Source organism: Panthera onca, chromosome D1, assembly GCF_046562875.1.
Source record: "Panthera onca isolate mPanOnc1 chromosome D1, mPanOnc1 haplotype 2, whole genome shotgun sequence".
Classification (NCBI taxonomy): domain Eukaryota; kingdom Metazoa; phylum Chordata; class Mammalia; order Carnivora; family Felidae; genus Panthera; species Panthera onca.
In genome coordinates, this window is record NC_138348.1 from 107,685,361 (window position 1) to 107,706,695 (window position 21,335).

General features: G+C 50.5%; 1 protein-coding gene across 2 annotated transcripts in view; it reads right to left on the reverse strand.

Annotated features, from left to right (window-relative positions):
• Nucleotides 1–19,975: 19,975 nt before the first annotated feature.
• Nucleotides 19,976–21,335, reverse strand: part of DDX10 (DEAD-box helicase 10) — a 274,061-nt gene continuing 272,701 nt past the window's right edge. Inside the window, exon 18 of one of the 2 annotated variants that reach the window (XM_060604620.3) lies at nucleotides 19,976–20,657. In XM_060604620.3, coding sequence (XP_060460603.2) covers nucleotides 20,480–20,657 — 178 coding nt within the window. In that variant the 3' untranslated portion in view covers nucleotides 19,976–20,479. The remainder of the gene's footprint in view (nucleotides 20,658–21,335) is intronic. The other variant, XM_078432720.2, reaches the window with a different exon arrangement.

Here is a 21,335-nt window from a genome sequence, read left to right on the forward strand (position 1 = left end):
GAGTCATGGGGGGAAATTCAGGCCCAGCGGAAGCAGACCCAAAAGGAAGTGTCGGGGATTGTAATCTGGAAGGATCACGGTCTATAACTGGAAGTCACTTAGCTTTGTCCTGGAACTTAAAATCTCCCCTTCCCTCTGTCTCCCTCCCTCCCTCTCTGCCGAAGCTCCTGGTTCAGCTGCTCAGACACTGGCAGACAAGTCAAGGAGCCTGCTCCTTCGACAGTAGGTGCTGGTCCACATTCCACAACCGCTCTCTGGGGGGCAAAAACATACGCACGTGTGTGTGCATACGCTGATTACGAATTGTATGGATCCCAAAGGTGCATAACATATGAGTGACAACCGGTAACAACACGATACTCTCTATAATCGATGCTTCTGGAATGCTTTTGCTTTCGTCAAAGTGTTAGAACTGATGAACTATCTGAGCACCATCACCCCATAGGTACGATAATCCGCAAACAAGGGAGCAGAGAGGCAGAAACGTCAGGGTCACGAGAGATTGACTGGCCAAGGGTCACTTTGAATACAAGATGGTGTTCACAAGCGGCTTCCACCCGAGCAGCCCCACTCCCGTAGGTGTGCGTGTACCTGTGCTCACACACACGTTCACGCGTGCGTGCCTGCCATTCGGAACGGCCTCACTTGTCAGTTCCCAAAGCTCTAAGTCCCTTCTCCGTGATGTTAAATGTGGCATTACATGATGACCGGCAGATCCACTCCTAGAGGGATCGTCAAGAGAAATGAAAACATACGTGCTCACCAAGGCTTGTAGGTGAATGTTCATAGCGCCGTGACTCGTAACAGCCGAGAGGTGAAAACAACCCTAATGTCCATCAACTGATAAATGAATAAACAAAATGTGTCATATGCATGGAATGGAATATTGTTGGGTGATAAAAAGGAATGAGGGAAAACAGGGACAAGCCCTGAAAACGTAGTGCTAAGTGAAAGAAGCCAGGCACAAAAGGCCACAGAGTGTACCGTGACACGAATATGAAATGTGCAAACAGGCTGATTTATACACAAGAAGCAGATGAGTGGTTGCCTCAGGCCGGGGAGGTCCGAGGGCATATGGGAGCGATACTAACAGGTATGAGATTTCTTTGGGGAGAGGCAAGAGTGATTAAAAACGGGTCACGGTGGCGGTTATACCACTCTGTGAACATACTAAAAATCACTAAGCTGTACGCTTTAAAATGGCGAATTACGTGACACGTGAATCGTATGTCAATAAAGCCGTTTGGGTTTTGTGTTTTTTTTTTTTTTTTAAACCTAGAGCCACGGAGAAAGTTTGCATAATCTTAGTGGCTTGAAGGACAGCTTGGCAAAACGTCTTAGCCTCCTTTTCGGATTGGCTCCCACAACTACCGTGCGAGGCTGGCAGAGCAGAGCAGAGGAGGGGTATGTACCGAAGGCTGGGGTTCAGCCTGTTAGGTGACTTGCCTAGGGTCCCACGGCCGGCTTGGCGGGACAAGGTGGTGACAGGGACATGTGCCTCCTGGCGCTCGCAGTTTTCTCCTCCTCATGCTGACGCAGTTCAACGCTGAGGCAACGACAACGAAGGCCCTTACAAGGGGCCACAGGACAAGGCCAGGAGCGGGAGCCCCCTTCCGAGAGGCCTCCGTGGAGAGGCTGGGGGACAGGAGCGCTGAGCTGCTGGCTCAGGGGGAGGCGTGGAGAGCAGGTGAGGTCAGGGCTCCACAGGGGGAACGTTGGGGACGCCCTGTTCATTTGCTTGGCCATTCAGGAGGTACTTCCGGGGCATCGGTGACGAGCAAGGCCCCCGAGATTCGTGGGAAGAACCGCTCCCCACATGGAGCTGTCAGGTAGGGAGGTGCAGATGTCAAACCCGGAATCCAATGAATCATTAACTGCAAGAGTGGAAAGAGCTCCAAGGGAGAAATAAAAAGGGCCGAGAGCGCGTCTAACGGGCCCCGGCCTGCTCTGGGTTACTGGCCAACCGGGGAGGGAAAAATCCCCTGGTTTGCCAGCTCCTACCTTGCCACTTCCAAGAATGTCTTTCCCTTGCAAAGTCAAAGCAGACAAGCTGTTTCTGGTTCGTTGTTTGGTTTGTCCAGTTGGCACATGACACTTATTCCTCTACCTTCAGGTTTTCCCAGAAGGAACCCTTGCGGTCACTTGCATTCTCTCAAGAAGGCCTCCAGGGGAGGGTTTGTCTGATTGGTGACATGGCGAGGAGCTGACACGCGCTGGGCCCCTTTGCGGGGGCAGGTCCATGGGCTCCCTGCTTGCTCGGGGGACCCCTGGGCTGTCCTCAGGCCGCCAGCCTGGTTTCCCTCAGCGCAGACGGGAAGCGCCTGCCTGTTTGCCCAGCCCACATCTGCTCTCAGGGTCCCGGCTTCTCCACCCGGGACTGGGTCAATGTCCCATTTGTCTATTTCTGAGAACACATTCCAGTTTCTACCCCGAAGGTGAGTGCCTTAAAACAACAGCCGTGTTATGATAATGTATCATGGTTTTGTGGATGGGGAACTGGGGCGATTCCTCTGCCCTGCGTGGCACCGACTAGATTTACTCTGCCGTATTCAGCTGGTGGCTGAGCTGGCTCGGGGGTCCCGGACGGCTTCGCCCGTATGCCTGGCACCCTAGCAGGGCCGGCTGGAAGGCTGGGCTCGGCTGGCACGTCTTCTGTCTTCCTCCCCAGGGGGTCTCCAGCAGGGTGGGTGGCCGTCCTCACAGGCCGCTTAGGGCTCTATAAGTGAGTCCTCCAGAAGGCCAGAAGAAGAAATAACTGGGGACTCGGCACAGGGTTACTCTGCCTTTACCGTACTGGCCAAGCCTGCCAGAGTCGGCCCAGACCCAAGAATACAGACCGTACATCCCACTGGCAATGGCCAGGTCTCAACTCTTTTTTGCTGCCAGCACAAAACTCAGGATTGGGACGCTCAGCGGTTTCCGTCCTGTGACCGGTGGGATAGGCCGGGTCTGGGAAAGAGAGGCTCCAGAGGAGACTTCTGGAGCTCTTCCCGGGCCCTTGCATTTGAAACGGGCCTCGCGAGACCAGGAGGTGCGATTCCTGGGACCCGCCAGCTGCGGCCCATCTGTCTGCTTGGCAACTCCCACTGCCTCTTCTGGAGCAAAGGGCCTCACAGCAGGCTTGGTGCGCAGGCCCCGGGGACGCCACACCGTCCAGGTCACAGATGGCTCTTGGGTAGAAGGACCCCAGGCTGGCACTCACAGGCCTGAATCTTAGATGCACGCGAGCGCGTGATCAACCCCGCGCCCGGTCTGTGCACAAGCGCCCACAGCCCTCGTCACAAGAGCCGGTGTGGGGCAGCGAGGATACGGAGCACGGAGGGTGCCGTGCACACGGGCAGCGGGAGCCTGGGCAGGGCGAGGGGGACAGGTCCCGAAGGGCCGGGCTCTGGTTCCCCAGCACAGAGTGAATGAAGGATGCCATCGCGAATAGTAGGTAACAGCAACCAGCACTCTACATGCTAAGGTGTTATCGACTCGCTTCATTCTCAGAACAGCCCCAGGAGGGAGGGACTAGCGGTGGCCGCTCTCCCACGGAAGAAACCCAAGGCGGCCGGCACCGGAGCACCTTGTGTAAGGTTGCCCAGCAGTACCTGGAGGAGGGGGACTGGAAACGCAGAGTCCGTGCCCTTCATACGCCCTCTGAGGCTGGCCAACCTCCACAACCCGCCGTGGATGCCACAGCCATAAAACGGGGGGCGCGGAGAGGATCTGGGCTTCTGGTTTCTCAGCTCCCTTGGTGCGCTGGTTTCCTAGAGCCGCCACAAGCTGGGTGGCTGATTCTCTCACGGTCCGAGAAGCTGGAAGTCCAAAATCAAGGTGTTAGCGGGGGCCACGCTCCCTCTGCGGGCAGTCGGGGAGGCTCCCGCAGCTTCTGGTGATGGTCTTCAATCTCTGCCTCTGCCCTCGCATGCCTTCCTCCCCGTGGGCGGGTCTCTGTCCCTGTCGCTCTTCCTCCTGGGCCCGCTTCACTGCAGAATGACCTCACCTTTTTTTTTTTTTTATGTTTATTTATTTTGCAGGGGGGAGGGGCACAATGAGGGAGACGCAGAATCCCAAGCAGGCCTCAGGCTCTGAGCTGTCAGCACAGAGCCTGACGTGAGGCATGAACCCACAAACTGCAAGATCGAGACCTGAGCCGAAGTCGAAAGTTTCACCGACTGAGGCACCCAGGTGCCCCCAGAATGACCTCATCTCTGTAATTACATCTGCAAGACCCTGTTTCCAAATAAGGTCACGCTATGAGGTTCAGGATAAGCACGGATTGGCGGTGGGGGCACAAAGCGGTATAGTTGGTAGCAAAAATGGGGTGATTCCACCACCAAGAGGCAAAGAAACTCCCGATGAGGAAGCATCGAGCTAAAATGGATGCGTTCCCTTCAACCAGGTTAACCCTCTCCCTCTAAGCTCTTTTAGAACTCGCTAGTTTTTCTTCCTCCGTGGCAACAGTTTTCGCATTTCATTGGCTCACTTGTGAGTTTTGCTTGTTAAGGAAGCTGTTGGTTTCCTGAGGGCAGGGCCACCTCCCTCCTTTCCTGCCTCTCCCGAGGGGTTGCACCTCTGAGCTGCATGCAGCTCCCCGCAGGCTCTTTCTAAAGCTCGGTCTGAATGGGCCATTTTCCAAGTGGTAAAACCTTTCCCAAACCTCAGCCCCTCCCCGGGGGCGTCCAGGCACAGCACTCGGTTTCCCTGACAACCCGGCTGTGTGCTGAGGAGGGTGGCTCTGGAGTTAGACGGCTTTGGCCTAGAACCCTAAGGCTTCGCCCAACAAGCTGGGATCATACGGGAAAGCACTTAAGCGGGGTCTGGCACACAGGGACGTGTCTGCTAAGCGTCGGCTGTTACCACGATCATGGTCGCTTTGCAGCCCGGGTTCCTGACGCAGGTTCCACGCTAGGTTCTCACTGGTGCCCCAACACTCCGCGATTTTTCAGACCCTTCCCTGGAATGCTCTTTTGCTTCTTTTTCCACTGGAAAATTCTAAGTTGTCCTTAAGGCTCGGCTCGAATTCACCCCCTCGGTGACACCTTCTCCCACCTGACATGCGCAGACATCACCTTTTCTGTGTTTCCACCGATCTTGAGCCTTCAATGCTGTAGTGTCTCTGTAGCACCTGCCCCTCCCACCTCCAAAAGTGCCCCGCACGGAGCCGGGCACACCGGTAAGTCTCCAGAAACGATTTGTAAATGGATGTATGAAATACTGAAGAGAAGACACTTCTCTGCCTTCTTCCCCTCCTCTCTCTCACCCACCTCGACTCACCAACATCCTTCAGTCCACCTACCTACCCACAGCCCCTCCAGGCTAATTTATAAATAGGAAAGGACAGCTACATACAAACATATCCTGGAGGCCAGGGATGCTCTGAAGACGAGGTCAGACCATTTATTTTTTACGCCTTAGGCAATACCTGATTTCTACCTGTTTAAGCTTCTTCAGTATCTAAAATTCACGTTTCCTCCTCAAGGTCAGTGAATGCTTTGCTTACCTTTGAACATTCCTCACAGAAAGCCTCTCTCCGGAGGCTGTCAGCCCTTCCCCAATACAACTCCCACCTGGTTCTAAAGCCCTTCATTTGGGCCCACCACGCCCAAAGCATCCAAATGCTTTATTGATTCACCCATGTGACACAGAGTCTAACAAGACAGATGGATCTGGACCCTGTCCTCTGGACCCTGGACCCTGTCCAGTGTGGAAGACGTTATTACGCAAGCAGTTACAGGTTTTATAGGGGCTCCAAAAGTGCAAGGCGGGATAGATGTGGACAGCACGGGTGGGGAGACAGGCAAGTTCCTGTGGGGAAGTGGCGTTTGCTCAAAGATCTTGAAGGATGGGGGAGGGGGTTGCCCAGGAGAAAAGCAAGAAGAGGAGTGCTCTGGAAGTGGTGGTGGCGGGGAGAACAGCATGTGCAAAGGCCCTGAGGTGGGAGAGAATGATTCTTTTACTCAAGAGTTGCTACAACCAGTGTGGGTGGAGAAGGGCAAAGCGGTGGAGGTAAGGACGGAGGGGGCAGGGGCCATGCTGCAGAGGACGCTGGGAACCAAGGTAGAGGTTTTCCACCTTACTCTAGGAACACTGGAGAGTCTCTGCAGGGCTGAATGCGGGTCAAGGAGGTGCTTCTACTGGTTTTAGGGGGTCTCTGCGGCTGTGGAGAGCATGAAGCAAGGGGGGCGGAAGGCAGATGAGTTAGGAGGGCCGTGACAGGAGCCCGCGGAGGCCCCTTCGTACTGACGTCAAATTAACCCAAAATCTAATACGCTTTCCCAAGCAGGAGAGAAAGGGCTGACGTGGGCACACGGGGGGTTGTGAGCATAAGTGCTTGGCCCACCTGCACACGTCCACCTGCGCGTTGAGAGCAGTCATCTAATATGCCAACAGGAAGCAGACAGTGGCCTGCCTTCCACTTCCTGCACCTCTTCTCCGTTCCTCCGGACTGCACCCGGCTCCCAGGCCACCAGTGGTGCATTGCTGGTGCCTGTTATGCCCAGAATTCGTGATCCCCAAAGACCACTAGGGACCGAGTCCGATACAAAAGCAAAAGAGCCTTTATTCGAGCTAGCTCGAGCTCAATCCCCTACCTGCACCGACGCAGCGGTGAGATACCGGGGAGAGGGAGAAGTTTCAAAAGGACAAAGGTTTTATTGGGGCCTAGGGGCAGTTGGTGAGGTAATGGCTGTGGCCTCAGCCGATTGGCTGGGGAAGGGTCCGAGTCCTGTTAGGCAGGTGAGGGGGGGGGTTACTCAAGGGGAGGAGGCGTGGTCAAGGTGAAGGACACAGAACAAGATGGAGTCGGCCGGCGTAGGCCTGCCCTTTCAAAAGAATCCCATGCGGGCTCCGCGCTGTCAGCAGAGGCTGACGCAGGGTTCCAACTCACAAGTTATGAGATTGTGACCTGAGCCAAAACCGAGTTAGATGTTTAACCAACTGAACCACCCAGCAGCTCCAAAACATGCAAGTTATTTAATGGTTCATTCTGCATCATTCTCTCTGATTTTTTTAATGTAACACTATTGTAAATATCTTTCCCTATCAAGGAATATATTTTTACAACAGAATTTTTTTAAGTTTATTTATTAATTTTGAGAGAGAAAGTGAGCAGGGGAGGGGCAGAGAGAGGGGGAGAGAGAGAATCCCAAGCAGGCTCCACACCGTCAGCATGAAGCCTGATGTGGGGCTCGAACTCAAGAACCACGAGATCATGACCTGAGCCGAAACCAAAAGTTGGACGCTTAACCGACTGAGCCACCCGGGCGCCCCTACAACATACATTTTTTAACGGATGCATGGTACTCTACGAAGACTAGCTGAATCTGCCATAACTTAGGCATCTACTCTCAATTGTTGGGAATTTATGTTGTTTTCAGACATATTATGATTATAAACAAGGCCGAAATGAAGACCCTTCCATATCCTTTATTATTTCCTTGGCAAACATTGATGAAAATGGAATTTCTGGGAATAAGAAACATGGTTCACAGCTTTCGATGGATATTGCCAAGTTGTCCTTGAGAAACAGTCAAAAAGAATTTAAGGCAGGGTGGGTTTCTAATTATTGCTATCGTATGCTGCACAAGGTCTATGACATGAAGACTGAGCCCAGATGCCCCTGAGGGTACTTGAGGTCATCACACCTTCTCAGACAGGTGCTCAGCTGGCTTCCCTACTCTCGGTGCCCGGGCAGCAATCCACAGACGCAGCCGGCTGTCCCCGATACAGAATAAAGATTAGTAAGGCAGAGAAAAACCATAATTTCTGTTATCTTTTTAAAAGCTGCTTCTTGAGAGTCTCTGAGCAGGGCTAATGTCTGTTTTTTTGAGAAGTCATTGACCTTCTCCAACACAGAGAAGAAAACCCAACCGAAATTAAAACTCCTTGGCCGGGGCGGGGCGGGGGTGGGGGGGTGGTCTCTTCTCAGATCTCTGCAAAGAGTTAATGGTGGGGCAGGAGCGACGACTGAAGTTGCTTCAGCGGCTTCCCCGAGCAGTGTCCGCGTGCATTTGCCTCGAATAAAGCTGTGGGGCGACGGTGTCTGTCCCCATAAACACGGGGCTCCCCTTGCTGGTCCCGTTTGTTGGCTTTTCTTTTTTCCCAAGTTGCTCAATTAGTCACAAAGTTGGAAAAAACCAACTCTGTCCAGCACCCTATAAACGCCCACGGGTCTCCTCATTTGAGAAACAATAAGGATGATTTTCTGTGTTTGTGTTTGTTCTGGAAACAGTCTGAGCTGCAATCATGTCGAAGCCCCCGACCGCGGTTTCCAGTATTGCGTTTTGCTCTTGAAGATGATGCTTCTTTTCCTAACCCTCTTTTACAGTGGACCATGGTTTCCCAATATTTCCTCCAAGCTCCTTCGCCTCCCTAGAGGGTGACCTTAAGGCCTGTGGTGGCTGCTGTTCGGCGGTGCTCCGAGCAGGGGCCGCGGGACCCTGGGAGAGCTCACCTGGCCTTCCCGGCCTCCCTTCCCTGCTTGCGAACAGAAGGTGCCCAGACCTGTCTCTGACTCGTGTGCCCTTGGGCGTCCCACAAAAGCAAGCTTTGTGGTGACTCTCCAGCAAGGCAGTCAGTTCCAGAAGATCTTCAGACTTGCTTGGATAACGTGGCAAAGTGTCTACTCTATTCGGCTGGGGGCACAGCCTATTGAAAAGAGACAGGCTTGCAGATAAGCCCCACCGACTGTCGTGGGCCTCAGAGGAACATGGAGGCTGTGCTGAGGGCAGTGATTTGAGCATTTTTAGATCAGAAGAAAACAAAAGGGGAATCGTGGTTCTTCTAGTGTGGGACTGTGCACGAGATGCAAACTGTAGGGAAAAGGCACCCAAGCTGTTACTTGTCTCTACCGGTCTAGCTGTGCCTGCCCGTGGCTCCTCCCGGTCCCGGATCAGACAAGGTCCGCGGCACCTGTTCGGGGCCCCACACCACGGACTCCGGCTTTGACCACCACAAGCCCCAAGGCCACGGTTCAGTGGCTCCTGATTTAAACTCCCTTTCGAGGAACTTGTTGACCCAGCTCATTTATTTTCTCTCTTCTATCAGCCAAGTCAGAGTTTGCTGGCCTCAGGCTGGGCCTCGGCCCTGTTCTGGTCAGCGGCAGTCATGATGCTTGAAGGAGCAGAGGTCCCTACGAGGCCCAGCCTTCCACACAGGTGGGAGGAAGGACAGCTGTCTCTACTTAGAAGGTTCTGCCAGGATCATGCTCTTGAGGCCAGAGACACCTCCATATATGGACTGATACTCTAACAGAGAGCAAAGAAAAGGAAATTTGAATAACCCAGACAGCCCGTGCTGAGACCTGAACCACCCCACACACGTTCTGCTTGTCAGGTGTAGGAGGCACAGAAAGAAGAGGTCAGAACACAGCAGGATTTCAAGGCGAGGAGAGCCTTCTCCAGAAGAGGTTCCCATCTGGGGTCTTTGAAACCCTAAAAGTATCCGTACCGTTTCCACGGTGAATTATCTACTTATCTGAAAAGCCAGGAAGCAAGAGCAGGCTCCCCACCCACCCCCCACCACTGCCGGGAGGCTCCAGACACAAAGGGGTCTCTCCTGTCCCCCTGCGGCTATCTTCCAGAACTTCCAGAGATGTGTCCGAGAGGGGGATGGCTCAGAGGATGACTCTGCTGAAGAGCCGGGGGCAAAACTTGTGTGCAGGCGGCCGAGGCTGGGGCTTCTGTCCCCACGGGAGTGCTCACTCCTGAAAACCAGTCCTCCTCTCCCTTGTCGAGGTGGGGCCTTCGTGGCAGGGGAGGAAACTCTCCTCCCCCTGTGGAAGGTCAGGGCTCGGCTGGCCGGCTCAGCCCTTACCAGGACCTCTGAGAGACTGAACTAACTGCCTGCAAAGCCCAAGAGGTCAGTCAGAAAGTGTGGCTCACGGTGCTTCTCCAGCAGTCGGACTGTCTGCTGTGTGCTGAGCGAGCGAGGCCGAGCTGCAGGCAGCTCCGGGTTCCAGGCGCGGGCCCAGGTGGCCGTCTGCTGCCTGCGGACGTCCCAGGCCATCCTCCCAAGCAACAGTGCAAACTGGGAACAGTCCATACCCCCTGGCAAGGAGAGCACACCCTCTTCCCGGGGCCAGGCGCACTGCCTCCCCGCCACTGAGGTCCTGGCAGGAAGGCGCCTGGCGTCTCAGCCAGCGTCCCCGTCTGTGGAACGGGAAACATAATCCCCTCCTCTCGGAACTGTTCCCTGGATGAAAGGAGACAGTGGATGCTGACGGCTTAGCCCAGCGCGCGGCACGAAGTTCGACTGGATGAGCAGCACCTTTCAGCACCCACCCATTCAGACAAGCCCGTCTCAGGCACCCACTACGGAGCAGGTGCCGGCTCGATGCCAGAATACGGGGACATCAGACACATCAACAATTATACTATAGCACATAGAAGCACTAGATATTGTGCAAACACATGCAGAAGACTTCGGATGGGGGTTGGGGGGGGCGGTGGAAATGAAGGAAAGCTTCTGAGAGGCGGTGGCACCAATGAGTCAGGAGAAGAAGTCAGAAGGTACAGGGGGGAAGGGGCGTTCTCGGCAGAGGGAGCCGCGGATTGTACAGCCAGGGCCACGAGAGTCGGCTGTGCCGGGACCCACAGGGCCAGGAGCCCCAGCAGCCGCATAAGCAACTGCTTTCTCCGAGAGTCTGAAGGCAATCGATGTATCTGTGCATAGGATTTCGGATACAAGCATACATATAACGCTATTAGGTTCAAGTGCATCCAAGCAGGTGCCTCACAGAGGAAATATTCGCTGACAGTGAACATCTGTGGCCTAGAGGAATCCAAATCCGGTGATGGGGATGCGGTTTCAAATTTAATAACATTTTTACTTACTCGTGGACGGGCTTCTGTGAAGCCTTGGGGCCTCCCGAGCCAGGCTAATTTGCACACAGCAGAGCCGCACAGGTTTGTTTTTACTCAGAGCAGGAGATAATAAATAGATGAGGATGAAAATTCTAATTGGATAAAGGCAGTTGGACTGAAGGAGAAAATAAAAATAAGAACCCTCACGAGTTCTCCAGCTTGGTGGGTTGTCGGGAGATGCTGGCAGCTGGAGTACCCAGCCAATCACTCAGGATAACTGACAGGCTGATGTTTCAATGACTCATCTTTGCCACGGCAGGGTCAAGACTAGAGGTTGGGAGACGCTCTTTAATTTAATAAACCATCTGGAAGAACTGCAAGGTTTTCGTTTGCGCGTCTTTGGCCTCCCTCTATAAATACCTCTACGTTAAGGTGCGGCACATGTCTAATTAAAATCTAAATTGCATTCGAGACATTTGCATCCGAAGAAAGTCATTCTGTTCAGCAGAGACCTACACCTCTGAATTGCAAGTTAATATGTGAAAGCCCTTTACCTCTTCCTTCCCCGCTGCACCATTTTCCATGGTCACTGGGGGGCCGGTAACCTTGCTATGAATATAACTAGCCTCATTTCTCCTCCCGGCATATACAACTGACGCTTCATATAAAACGTAGCCAGGAATCTTCCAGTGATTCAGCCCAGCAGCCTAACCCCAGCCTAGCATTACCCTGGATTTTCAGATATGGCTCCCACATGTCAGAGAAGGGGTGGGGAAGTGCACCGGAGAGCCAATTAAGTCCGCGTGCAGAACACTAACCGTGGGCTCCGCTGTCTACCCCAACAGTTCTCACCCTGGATGTACCGTAAAAATCACCTGGGAAGGGGTGCCTGGGTGGCTCAGTCGGTCGAGCGTCCAACTTCAGCTCAGGTCATGATCTCACGGCTGGTGAGTTCAAGCCCCGCCTCAGGCTCTATGCTGACAGCTCAGAGCCTGGATTCTCCTTGGGATTCTGTGTCTCCCTCTCCCTCTACCCTTCCCCTGCTGTGTGCTCTGTCTCTCTCTCAAAATGAATGAACTTAAAAAAAAATCACTCTTGGCTTTTTCATTTTGAATGTTTCCTCTTTTGCCTTTCCCCATTGTGCATATATGACTCTCCTCTATCTTATTTTTCACCTTAAAGGGAATTTAAAATAAACATTTAGATAGTAAAGACAAAACAGAATTTGCATTTCTAACACATTTCCAGGTGATGTTGATGGAGCTGGTTCTAGGCACCACACTTTGAGAACCACTGATCTATGGTATTGGTCTTTGTTTCATTGACTGATAAAATTCAGGAAGGCTTTGTCACATCCTCTGGATATCTGGAGAGCTGCACCTTTATTTTTCCTGCTTTCATTGTTTGTTTGTTTGTTTGTTTGTTTGTTTTTTACACTGAGTTGGCCCAACTCAGCATGAGGAAGTGAAATCTTCTGACAGAGACCTGTGCCTTAACAGGCTCATTAATCTGTCGCACGCACAGACACCCAAGGCAGGGCACACCTCTGAACACAGGCCTTTTGAGTTCAGACCCTGGCAAGTGACTTTCTCAGGGAGTTGACAGAACTACTGTGTGCATTTGATGCGACTGGCTTGGACAGGCCCAATATCACAGCTCTTTCCCAAACAGGTCATCCCTCATTATTTGGAGTTAACATTCTTCTGTTGAAAGTGCCTCATTAGGTATATTGCATCAAAATCCTTAATACTATTACAACATGCACACCTGTTAGCCTACAGCCTCGCTTCTACAAACTTCTTCTGAAGGAAACATTAACAGATGTGTGCAGGGATTTAATCGTAAGGAAGTTTCTCATCAATGTGTTATAAAGAGCAAAAATTTAGAAACGACTTAAATGTCCAATCATAAGAGATTGGATTAAATAAAATAGGCGGCATCTGCTGGGTGTCATTTTTAAAATAAACTTCTCATTTAAAACTTCTTCAGCATTAGAAAGACTTGTAGAGTTTGTAGAAAGCCAGTATAGAGTTTCCATATTCCCCCATTTTTAACATCGTACACTGTTATGGTACATTTCTCACAATAAAGAACCAATACTGACAAATTACTATTAACTCAACTCCATGCCTTATTCAGATCTCCTTAGTCTCCATCTAATGTCGTATTTCTGTTCAGGGTCCCATGGATGACCCCACATCCTGTTTTGGTAGCATGTGTCCGTACGCTCCTTTTGGCCGTGAGTGAGTCTCAGACTTCCCTCATTTGACGACCCTGTGAGTTTTGAGAAGTACTGGTCAGCTGTGTCGTAGAATGCTTCTCAACTTGGATTTGTCTGATGTCTCTTCTCATGATTAGAATGAGGTTCTGCATTTCAGAGAGGAAGACCACAGATGGAGCACACCCTTCTTATCCCATGATACGACGGAGTACGAGCTATTGTCTTGATCACTGGCTGAGGGGGTTTGTCAGGTTTTCTGCTGTGAAGCTACTCCTTTTTCTGTCATCTTTGGAGGAATCACCATGCACAGCCCACTTCCTGGAGGGCAGAGTAGCTGCGTAAGTTATTTGGGATTCTTTTGCATGGGAGATTTGTCCCTTGTCCCACATTTATTTTTTCAGTCCTTGAGTTATATCAGCACGGACTCAGGGACCCTTATATATATGGGGTTATAATTCAATTCTACTTTATTTTGTTGCTCGAACTTTCTCAGCTCTGGCCATTGAGAATGCTTTCAGTAGGCTCCCATACCCCTTTGGCATACCACCACGTTGTAAGTTTCTTCTTTTTGAGCATTTTCTTACTTTCTGGCATGACAAAATGCACAGGCAATTCAGTGGAGGGGAAAAAAAACACACCCAGACTTTTTGACAAATGCTGTGGGATCAACTGCATATCCGAATGCAAAAAAATTGAAGTTCAATCCACATCTTGCACCATATACAAGGATTAATTCAAAATGCAGCATGAATCTGAATGGAATGCCTAAAACTATAAATCTTTTAGAGGAAAATATAGGAGAAAATCTTTGTGACCTTGGGATAAGCCAAGAGTTCTTAGATATGACACCAATCACAGGATCGATAAAAGAAAGAATAATTTAAACATCATTAAAATTAAAGGTCTACTCCTCAAAAGACAATCAGAAAATGAAAGAGAATGAATGAGAAGACAATCCACAGAACGGGAGCAAATATTTGCAAATCATGTATCTGATAAAGGACTTGTGTCCAGCAGAGTATCAGATAAATTTATAAATTTCAGTAAGAAAACAAGCAAGCAAATTCTTAAAAATGGGCAAAATACTTGAACACCCATTTCACAAAGAAGACATACGGATGGCAAATAAGGACACGAAAAGTTGCTCAGTGTGTTTGGCCATTAGGGAAATGTGAATTAAAGTCCCAATGAGATAGTACTACACACTCATCAAAATGGTTAAAATTAAAAAGACTGATAATATCAAGTGTTGGCGAGGGTGTGCAGAAGCAGGGACTTCTCATACACTACTGGGCGTAAGGTGAAATGGTCCAGCCTCTTGGAAAGACCACCTGGCAGTTTCCTGAAAAGTTAAACATATGCCTACCACGTGAGACAGCCGTTTGCTCTCCCAGGTGTTTACCCAAGACAAGTGAAAACATAGGACCACACACACAGACTTATACACTTCCTACCAATGTTATCTGTAATTGCCAAAAATGCAAGTCTTGCCCCCGTTGGTAAATGGTGAAGGGATAAACAGGTATGGTCCGCACAACGGATTACTACCCAGCAATAAAAGGAACGAACGCTTGATATGCACTGCAAATTGGATGAATTTCAAGATGATGTTGAGTGCCAGAAGCCAGACAAAAATGAACGCATGTTGCGTGACCCCATTGACAGAAAATTCTAGCAAACGTAAACCGATCTATAGTGACTCAGGGGCTGTCTGGGAAACGGCGGGGGGGTGGGGAGAGGACAACAGGAGGAAACTTTTAGGGGCTACAGATGTGTATGTCCATTGTCCATCGTGCATGTGTAGGGATGTGTGCACATGCCAGTGTTTATCAAACCATGTACTTGAACATGAGCAGTTTATTCAATATCACTTGCACGTAAGACTGGGAAGGAAGGAGGTATAGACAGGGATCAGAGTTATCTATACCACAAAGGGAGAGAGAGAGAGAGCAACAGAGCTGTGGCTGCCAAGGGATGGTGGGCGGGGTGCCAGTTGTGGTCGCGATTTAAGTTCTGGTGTGTAAGTGAGAGACCCTGCCGCCCAGCAGGGAGGGAAGGCTGAGGATGCCGTGGAGAGGGAACAATTGTGGAAGGGCAGGGGGCACCCAGCCCGGGCAGGGGGTTGGCCCAGGGCGGGAGCGTAGACAGTCCCCCCCATCCCTCCCCAGCGGCCGGAGGGGAGGCCAGGCGGGTGTGCAGTTCAGGGAAGGTGTCCTATTTCTATTTTCTCAGTAAAATCGACATTAATCGACATTAAAATCAACTATTTCTATTTTCTCAGTAAAATCACGGGCCAAGAGTGAAGAAGGGCAAGCTCTGGAGGTCTGAGAGGGAAGCGGGAGGAACAGTGGTCTCAGAGAGCAGGAGGCACTGAGTGTGAAGGCCACTACATGACGGTGGTCAGAAATGCTCTGGGGGTGGGGGTGGGGTTGGGGGTGGGGGGCTGTCCAGGCGGCACCTGCCGCCAGGGTGCCCCCAACACCTTTGGGAAGTGGGCCTTGCTCCTCCGACTTCACCCCTGCCAGCAGATCCGCGGGCCCTCCCCGCGACGGTCACTCCCCTGGCCATCGAGCTACCCTCTTCCCCTGGCTCACCCCCCACTGGCACCATGCAGGCTGGCTGGCTGGCTGGCTGCCCGTCCTCGACGCACAGCTGGCTCTCAGGGCGGTGCCTGGCCCGCAGCGCAGGCCAGAGGGGCAGAGGCCCGGGGCCGCTCCTCTCCTCCCACCCATCTACGCCCTACATCTCTGTGCCCGTTTCTTCTGTCGCCCTAGGTTTCTCCACCTTGCTCCGCGTCTCGGGAGACTGCACAGCTCACCTGTCAAGGCAGCTTGCTTTCTGGCTACAGGGGCAATCGCCAGGTCCCGGGATTCATTCTCTGGGCCGGTTCCCCGTGGTCACCTCCGGCTGGCTGCACAGAAAGGTCAAAGCCCAGCAGTCTCTCCTTCCCGGCCCCGTGCCCGCACCCCCACTTCCTTCAGGGGGAGGAGTGGGAACACTCCAGCAACCAGCCTCAGGTAGACTCTCTGTCATGATTTCCTCACACCCTGCCCTGGCCTGTGTAAATAATCCTTTTATTGAATCCCCTTAGAATAATGCTAATTTGTGTGTGCCATCTGTTTCCTGCTGGGACTCTGACAGAACCCTATCTGTGAATAATGATTTTAATAACTCTCTGAATTCCATTAGTGCCTCGCTACTCAAATGTGACCGGGGGACAGTGGCACAGCATCACCTGAAAGCGTGAAAGAAACGCGGACTCTCAGACCCCACCTCAGACGTCCTGATCCGGGATTAGCCCTCTGGAAAGACGCCCCTGGTGCTTACCTGGCACACTCACATCCAGGCAGCACGGCATTAGAGTATTCTGCGTTTACTGAAGCTCTTCTGGGCACAAAAACCCCAAAGACTCACTCAGACTGGTTGAGGCAAGGGGGTCTTCTACCCAAGGCAGTGAAGGAGACAGACTTACGCAGAACTCTGACAGGACCACGGAGAAGGTAAAGCCTTATGAAGACCCTAAAGGGCCGTGTGGACCCCAGAGATCTCAGCAAGAGGGGTCTGCAGGCCTTCACTGTTCCAGCCTGGATTTTCCATGGATTTGCCTCATGTTCCATGACCAACGGGGACCCCTCACCACTTACTCTTTTTTCCAGAGTTCTTGTTCACTCACAGCTGTGCCCACCTAACTCCCAATCTGAGCTCACTTTCTGCCCATCGTGCTCCCTGGTCTGTCTCCTAACCCTATTTTGTGGACTACCTAAACTTCCGTTGCCCAACGTGTCCCTGTTCGGACAGAGCTTTCGGTCTCAGCCTCTCTAACAGGCTCATGGCTAGCTGCCAATTCCTGACCAATTCCAGCAGGTACCAGGTATACAGACGGGTCCGATCAGCAGGGCCTGGGGAAGAAAATCACACTGTGATCACACTTCTGGTTAAAATGGTCTTAGGGGTGTCTGGGTGGCTCAGTCGGTTGAGCATCCGACTCTTGATTTCATCTCAGGTCCTGATCTCATGGTTGTGAGATGGAGTTCTGCATCGGGCTCCAATACTGAGCATGGCCAAGCAGGCCTGGGATCCTCTCTTCTCCCTCTTTCTCTGCCCTTCCCCCAATCGCTCTCGCTCACTCTCTCAAACTAAATGAATAAAATAGTCTTCAAAGAGCTGAAACAAGGTTTCTAAATATTGGTTGCAGGCTCTTTCCCCTCTACCTACATCACCACCTCCCATCCCTGCTCCCCCCCACACCCCCCACACCTCTCAGGAACATCTGCATCCTCTGGCAGACTCTGACACCCATGGAGATGACTCTTCATGTTCAGGGTATTTCAAATGTTGTATAACAAAATTAATTACATTTAATTAAACTTACCCATTTTTTATAGCTCCCAACAAATCTAAAATGCCACGTTAAGCTTATAAGACGGCAGCCTTCCAAAGGATTGGGCTGTTGGGTGTATCTGCTCTAAAAGGCTCATGTAATTTCAGGGATCATTTTACACGAGTGGGTAATAGCCTCTTGGCCTCAGTTACGCATCAAGCAAGAATTAGCCTCTGGGTCCTCGGCCAAGTCACTATCTATGTCCCCCCTTCCTGCACGCCAGCAACAATGCTAACGCAGAATTTCCACCTCCTTTCATAATGCACGAAAACTATGAGCCTGCTTCTCCTTCCCCCCACTATATGGGAGCAGGGGAGGGAACATTTTGTATTTCTCACAAGCAAAGAGCCTGACATATGGTAGTTGCTGAATTTATTAACATTTATTGAATGGATGAATGCTCTTACTCATTGGCTATTAAGTTTCTCTTATCTTTTTTCTCTGAAAAAAGTCTTTCTCCCCAAGTCTTAGAGGATTTCTTGCTCCCCAAGATTTAGAGGGGATGTGGTGGCCACAGGTCTAACATGTCTTCTCACTTGGACCCAGACTGAAGCAGTACCCTCTCTCTGGTCCTAGTATCAAGGGAGACGGCTGACGGAACATCAATACACCCTAAAGGCTCTACTTACAACTGGCCCACAGTCACTTCCACACATTCCATGGGCTAGAGTAAGCCATGTGGCAGGCCCAACAGGAGGGGCGGAGAAAATTATGCTTTGCAAAGCAAGGAAGGGGGGGGGGGTGTAGTGAATATCTGCTAAAAAGTAATACTATACAGTAAACACCGAACAAAATCTACCCTGTGTTGTTTACCTGAGTTTTCCATCAACGCTGTTCTGAGGTTTTAACTAGTTTTCGAAACCAGCAAACTAAAATCCCCTACAATGTATAGATTAGTCAGGATCTATTCAGTTCGAGGGACAGAATACAACTCAAACTACTTTATGAACTAAAGGCGTGGCAATATATCTATTGAATGTTCACAAACACGGAATAAAACTGCCTTAATCCTTCTTTTGGGTTAGAACAAACAAAATCCAAAATTGCACAAAGTGAATTCAATGGTGAACCCTCAGTGTATATACACTCTTGACAAACTGAAATAGGTAAACCTTCAGTTTACATACTTCTGTCCTTTGGAAATATTCAAGGCCAAGAAATCCTGTACCGTATCATTTAATTTCAAAATCTTCCCTGGCTGTCGTACCCTAAATTCCTTTCCCATCAATTTTCCCCAAAAGAGCCATTTCATCCAGGTGTCAAATTTCTTAACACCCTATATCCTTCCTACCAGAGGGGGCAATGCACACAACATACCTTAAATCATTTTGGTCTCTTGCTATTCGTTCATTAATTCCATAAGCATTACCGAGAACCTGTTAAAGGGCAGGTGCTGTATTTAGCTCTGGGAGTGCACAGGATGGGTAAGCACAGACAGTCTAGAAATTTGTCACATAACAGGGGCAAGAGGCTTATAAACAACATCTGGAACACTGCATGATAAGCACGGTAACAGAAGCAAGAAACAGCTCAGCTCAGCGCTACGCAGACAACTGCGGCCACAGTGGAACGCTCAGCTACAGAAATGGGAGGCTGGTGGCACCAGCTGGCGGTCACTGGAGTAATGTCTCAAGGAGAATCTGAACTCTGACTGAAGACAGAAGCTGGGAAGATAAAGGAAAAACAGTGGATAGAAGAGTCACATGCAGAGGAATCAACGGAACCAGCCAAGTGAAGGGTGGTCGAGTTTCTCTGTGCTGCCCTTGAGGGACACCGATCACACCAAGCAGAGACATTACGGAGTCAGGCTGAGTTGGAAGTGTCTGTGGGATATGCAGGAGGGATACTTCCTTGGATTCGTGAGTGATTTGCACTCAGTTATTGAAATTTATTTGTGTATGTTTGTGCACGGAGTGAGCAGCAGCCAGGGCAGAGAACAACGAGGGGGTGACAAATCTATGGTAGAACCGGCATGCCAAAGCCAGGTTTCTTTCCCCACAAAGAATAACCAAAAACAGGTTCTGTCTTGTTCTGCTTCTTACTCATTACCAGGAGCTGGCTCGGTGGGGGGCTCCGTGGTGCCTGCCGAACAAGGCACTTAAGAGAAGACTAGGGGCGCCTGGGTGGCTCGGTCAGTTAGGTGTCCAACTTCGGCTCAGGTCATGGTCTCACGGTTCACGGGTTCACGCCCCACGTCGAGCTCTGGGCTAACACCTTGGAGTCTGGAGCCTGCTTCAGATTCTGTGTCTCCCTTTCTCTCTGCCTCTCCCCCATTTGCACTCTGCCTCTCTGTCTCTCTCTCAAAAATGACATAAAGATTAAACAAAAATCAAAAAAAAAGAGAGACCTACAGCCTACTGGGTGCTCGCTACAGGGCTGGATGTGGAGCACAGTCTCCAGGTGTAGGAATGGTACAGGTTTCAAAAGCAGCCACGCAATCTGCCAGTACAAGCTAAGCGATTATCTTCAGGAAAGCTAATTTAAGAACATGATAAATTCACTGTCCGGAACTGGCTAAGCATTGTACTCAGGGATCTTGCCCTGAGAGTGCTCTTATATTACTGGACACAATGAAAACATTAGTATTTTATAGGAAATATGTTTATTATTGATCGTTGCAATTCAAAAATACTTTTTTCTCGGGACTGGTCCATCTTACTCTGTCTCTTTAGAGATATTAAATACATCAAAAATGTGAGCAATTTTGCTTAATAATACACAGAAATTTCTGTATGGTAAGCAAGATAGGAATTTCTAACAATGAAACAAGGTCTCCAGAAGTTGTCGGTAAAACAAAGGAAGCATTTCGAGTGACAAGATGTAGGAATCCACGGATGAGATCTAACAGAGCACATGCTGGAAAATGGGATCAAGAAACTTGGTAATCCACCCTCACTCTGAGTTTGCTCTGGGATGGCACAAGCATGTCCCGTGAAAGGGGCTTAGAGACAGAACTGCTTTGGTCCGAGGACAGATCCTTTGGGCACGGGGCTCATGTTACCTAAGTGCCCCAAAGCCAACTGTTTTTTTCAACTTCTTGTCCACATAATCATGACCAGAGGTCTCAAGGAGAAGAGCACGGAGCATCTAGCTTTGACTTTTGAGCAGATGTAACACCAGCTCTTCATCCTCTGCTAAAGACAGGCCTGTGTCCAAAGGCTCTAAGGTCTCCCACTTGGCCTTCTTTCTGTTACGACTCGTGGGTCCCACGTCTTCCACTTCGCTGTTGTTCCTTTTCCTCATTCCCTGCTTCTTCTTGGTATCACTGGTGGGAACAAATCCAACGATTTACTTGATAAACAACTAAATCCATTATGAAATCAAACACTTAAAATAGGACAAAATCACCAATAACAGAGAGTTGGTAAAGTGATATTATTACTCAAGAGAGAAAGAAACTGTAACAGCATCAGGATATCTGTATGTCATAAGTACCTTCCTATTAACAGATGGGGGCAGAAGGCCTACCATGCACCAGGCACTGCACAGGCAGTCTCATCCAATCCTCACAATTCTACGGAGCTACAGTTATATCATCCACAACCTGGGGACACTGATGGCCTGCACTCTGGCTCCTATCTGTGCTTGTCCTGCCACAGCAAACTGCCTGTATTAAAGTTAGATTACTGTTTTGGTAGCAATCTGTAAGCTAACAGATACCAGGATACCAGATACTAACATCTGTTGTATGAAGTTGTGATATACAGGTTTAGAGTAAAAGAGAACCTCAAATGTCAAATTATTTAAGACATCAAATAAACTTTCTCCATTCAATGGGGTGCCTGGGTGGCTCAGTCGGTTGAGCGTCCGACCGGCTCAGGTCACAATCTCACAGTCTGTGAGTTCGAGCCCCGTGTCAGGCTCTATGCTGACAGTTCAGAGCCTGGAGCCTGCTTTGGATTCTGTGTCTCCCTCTCTCTCTGCCCCTCTCATGCTCTGTCTC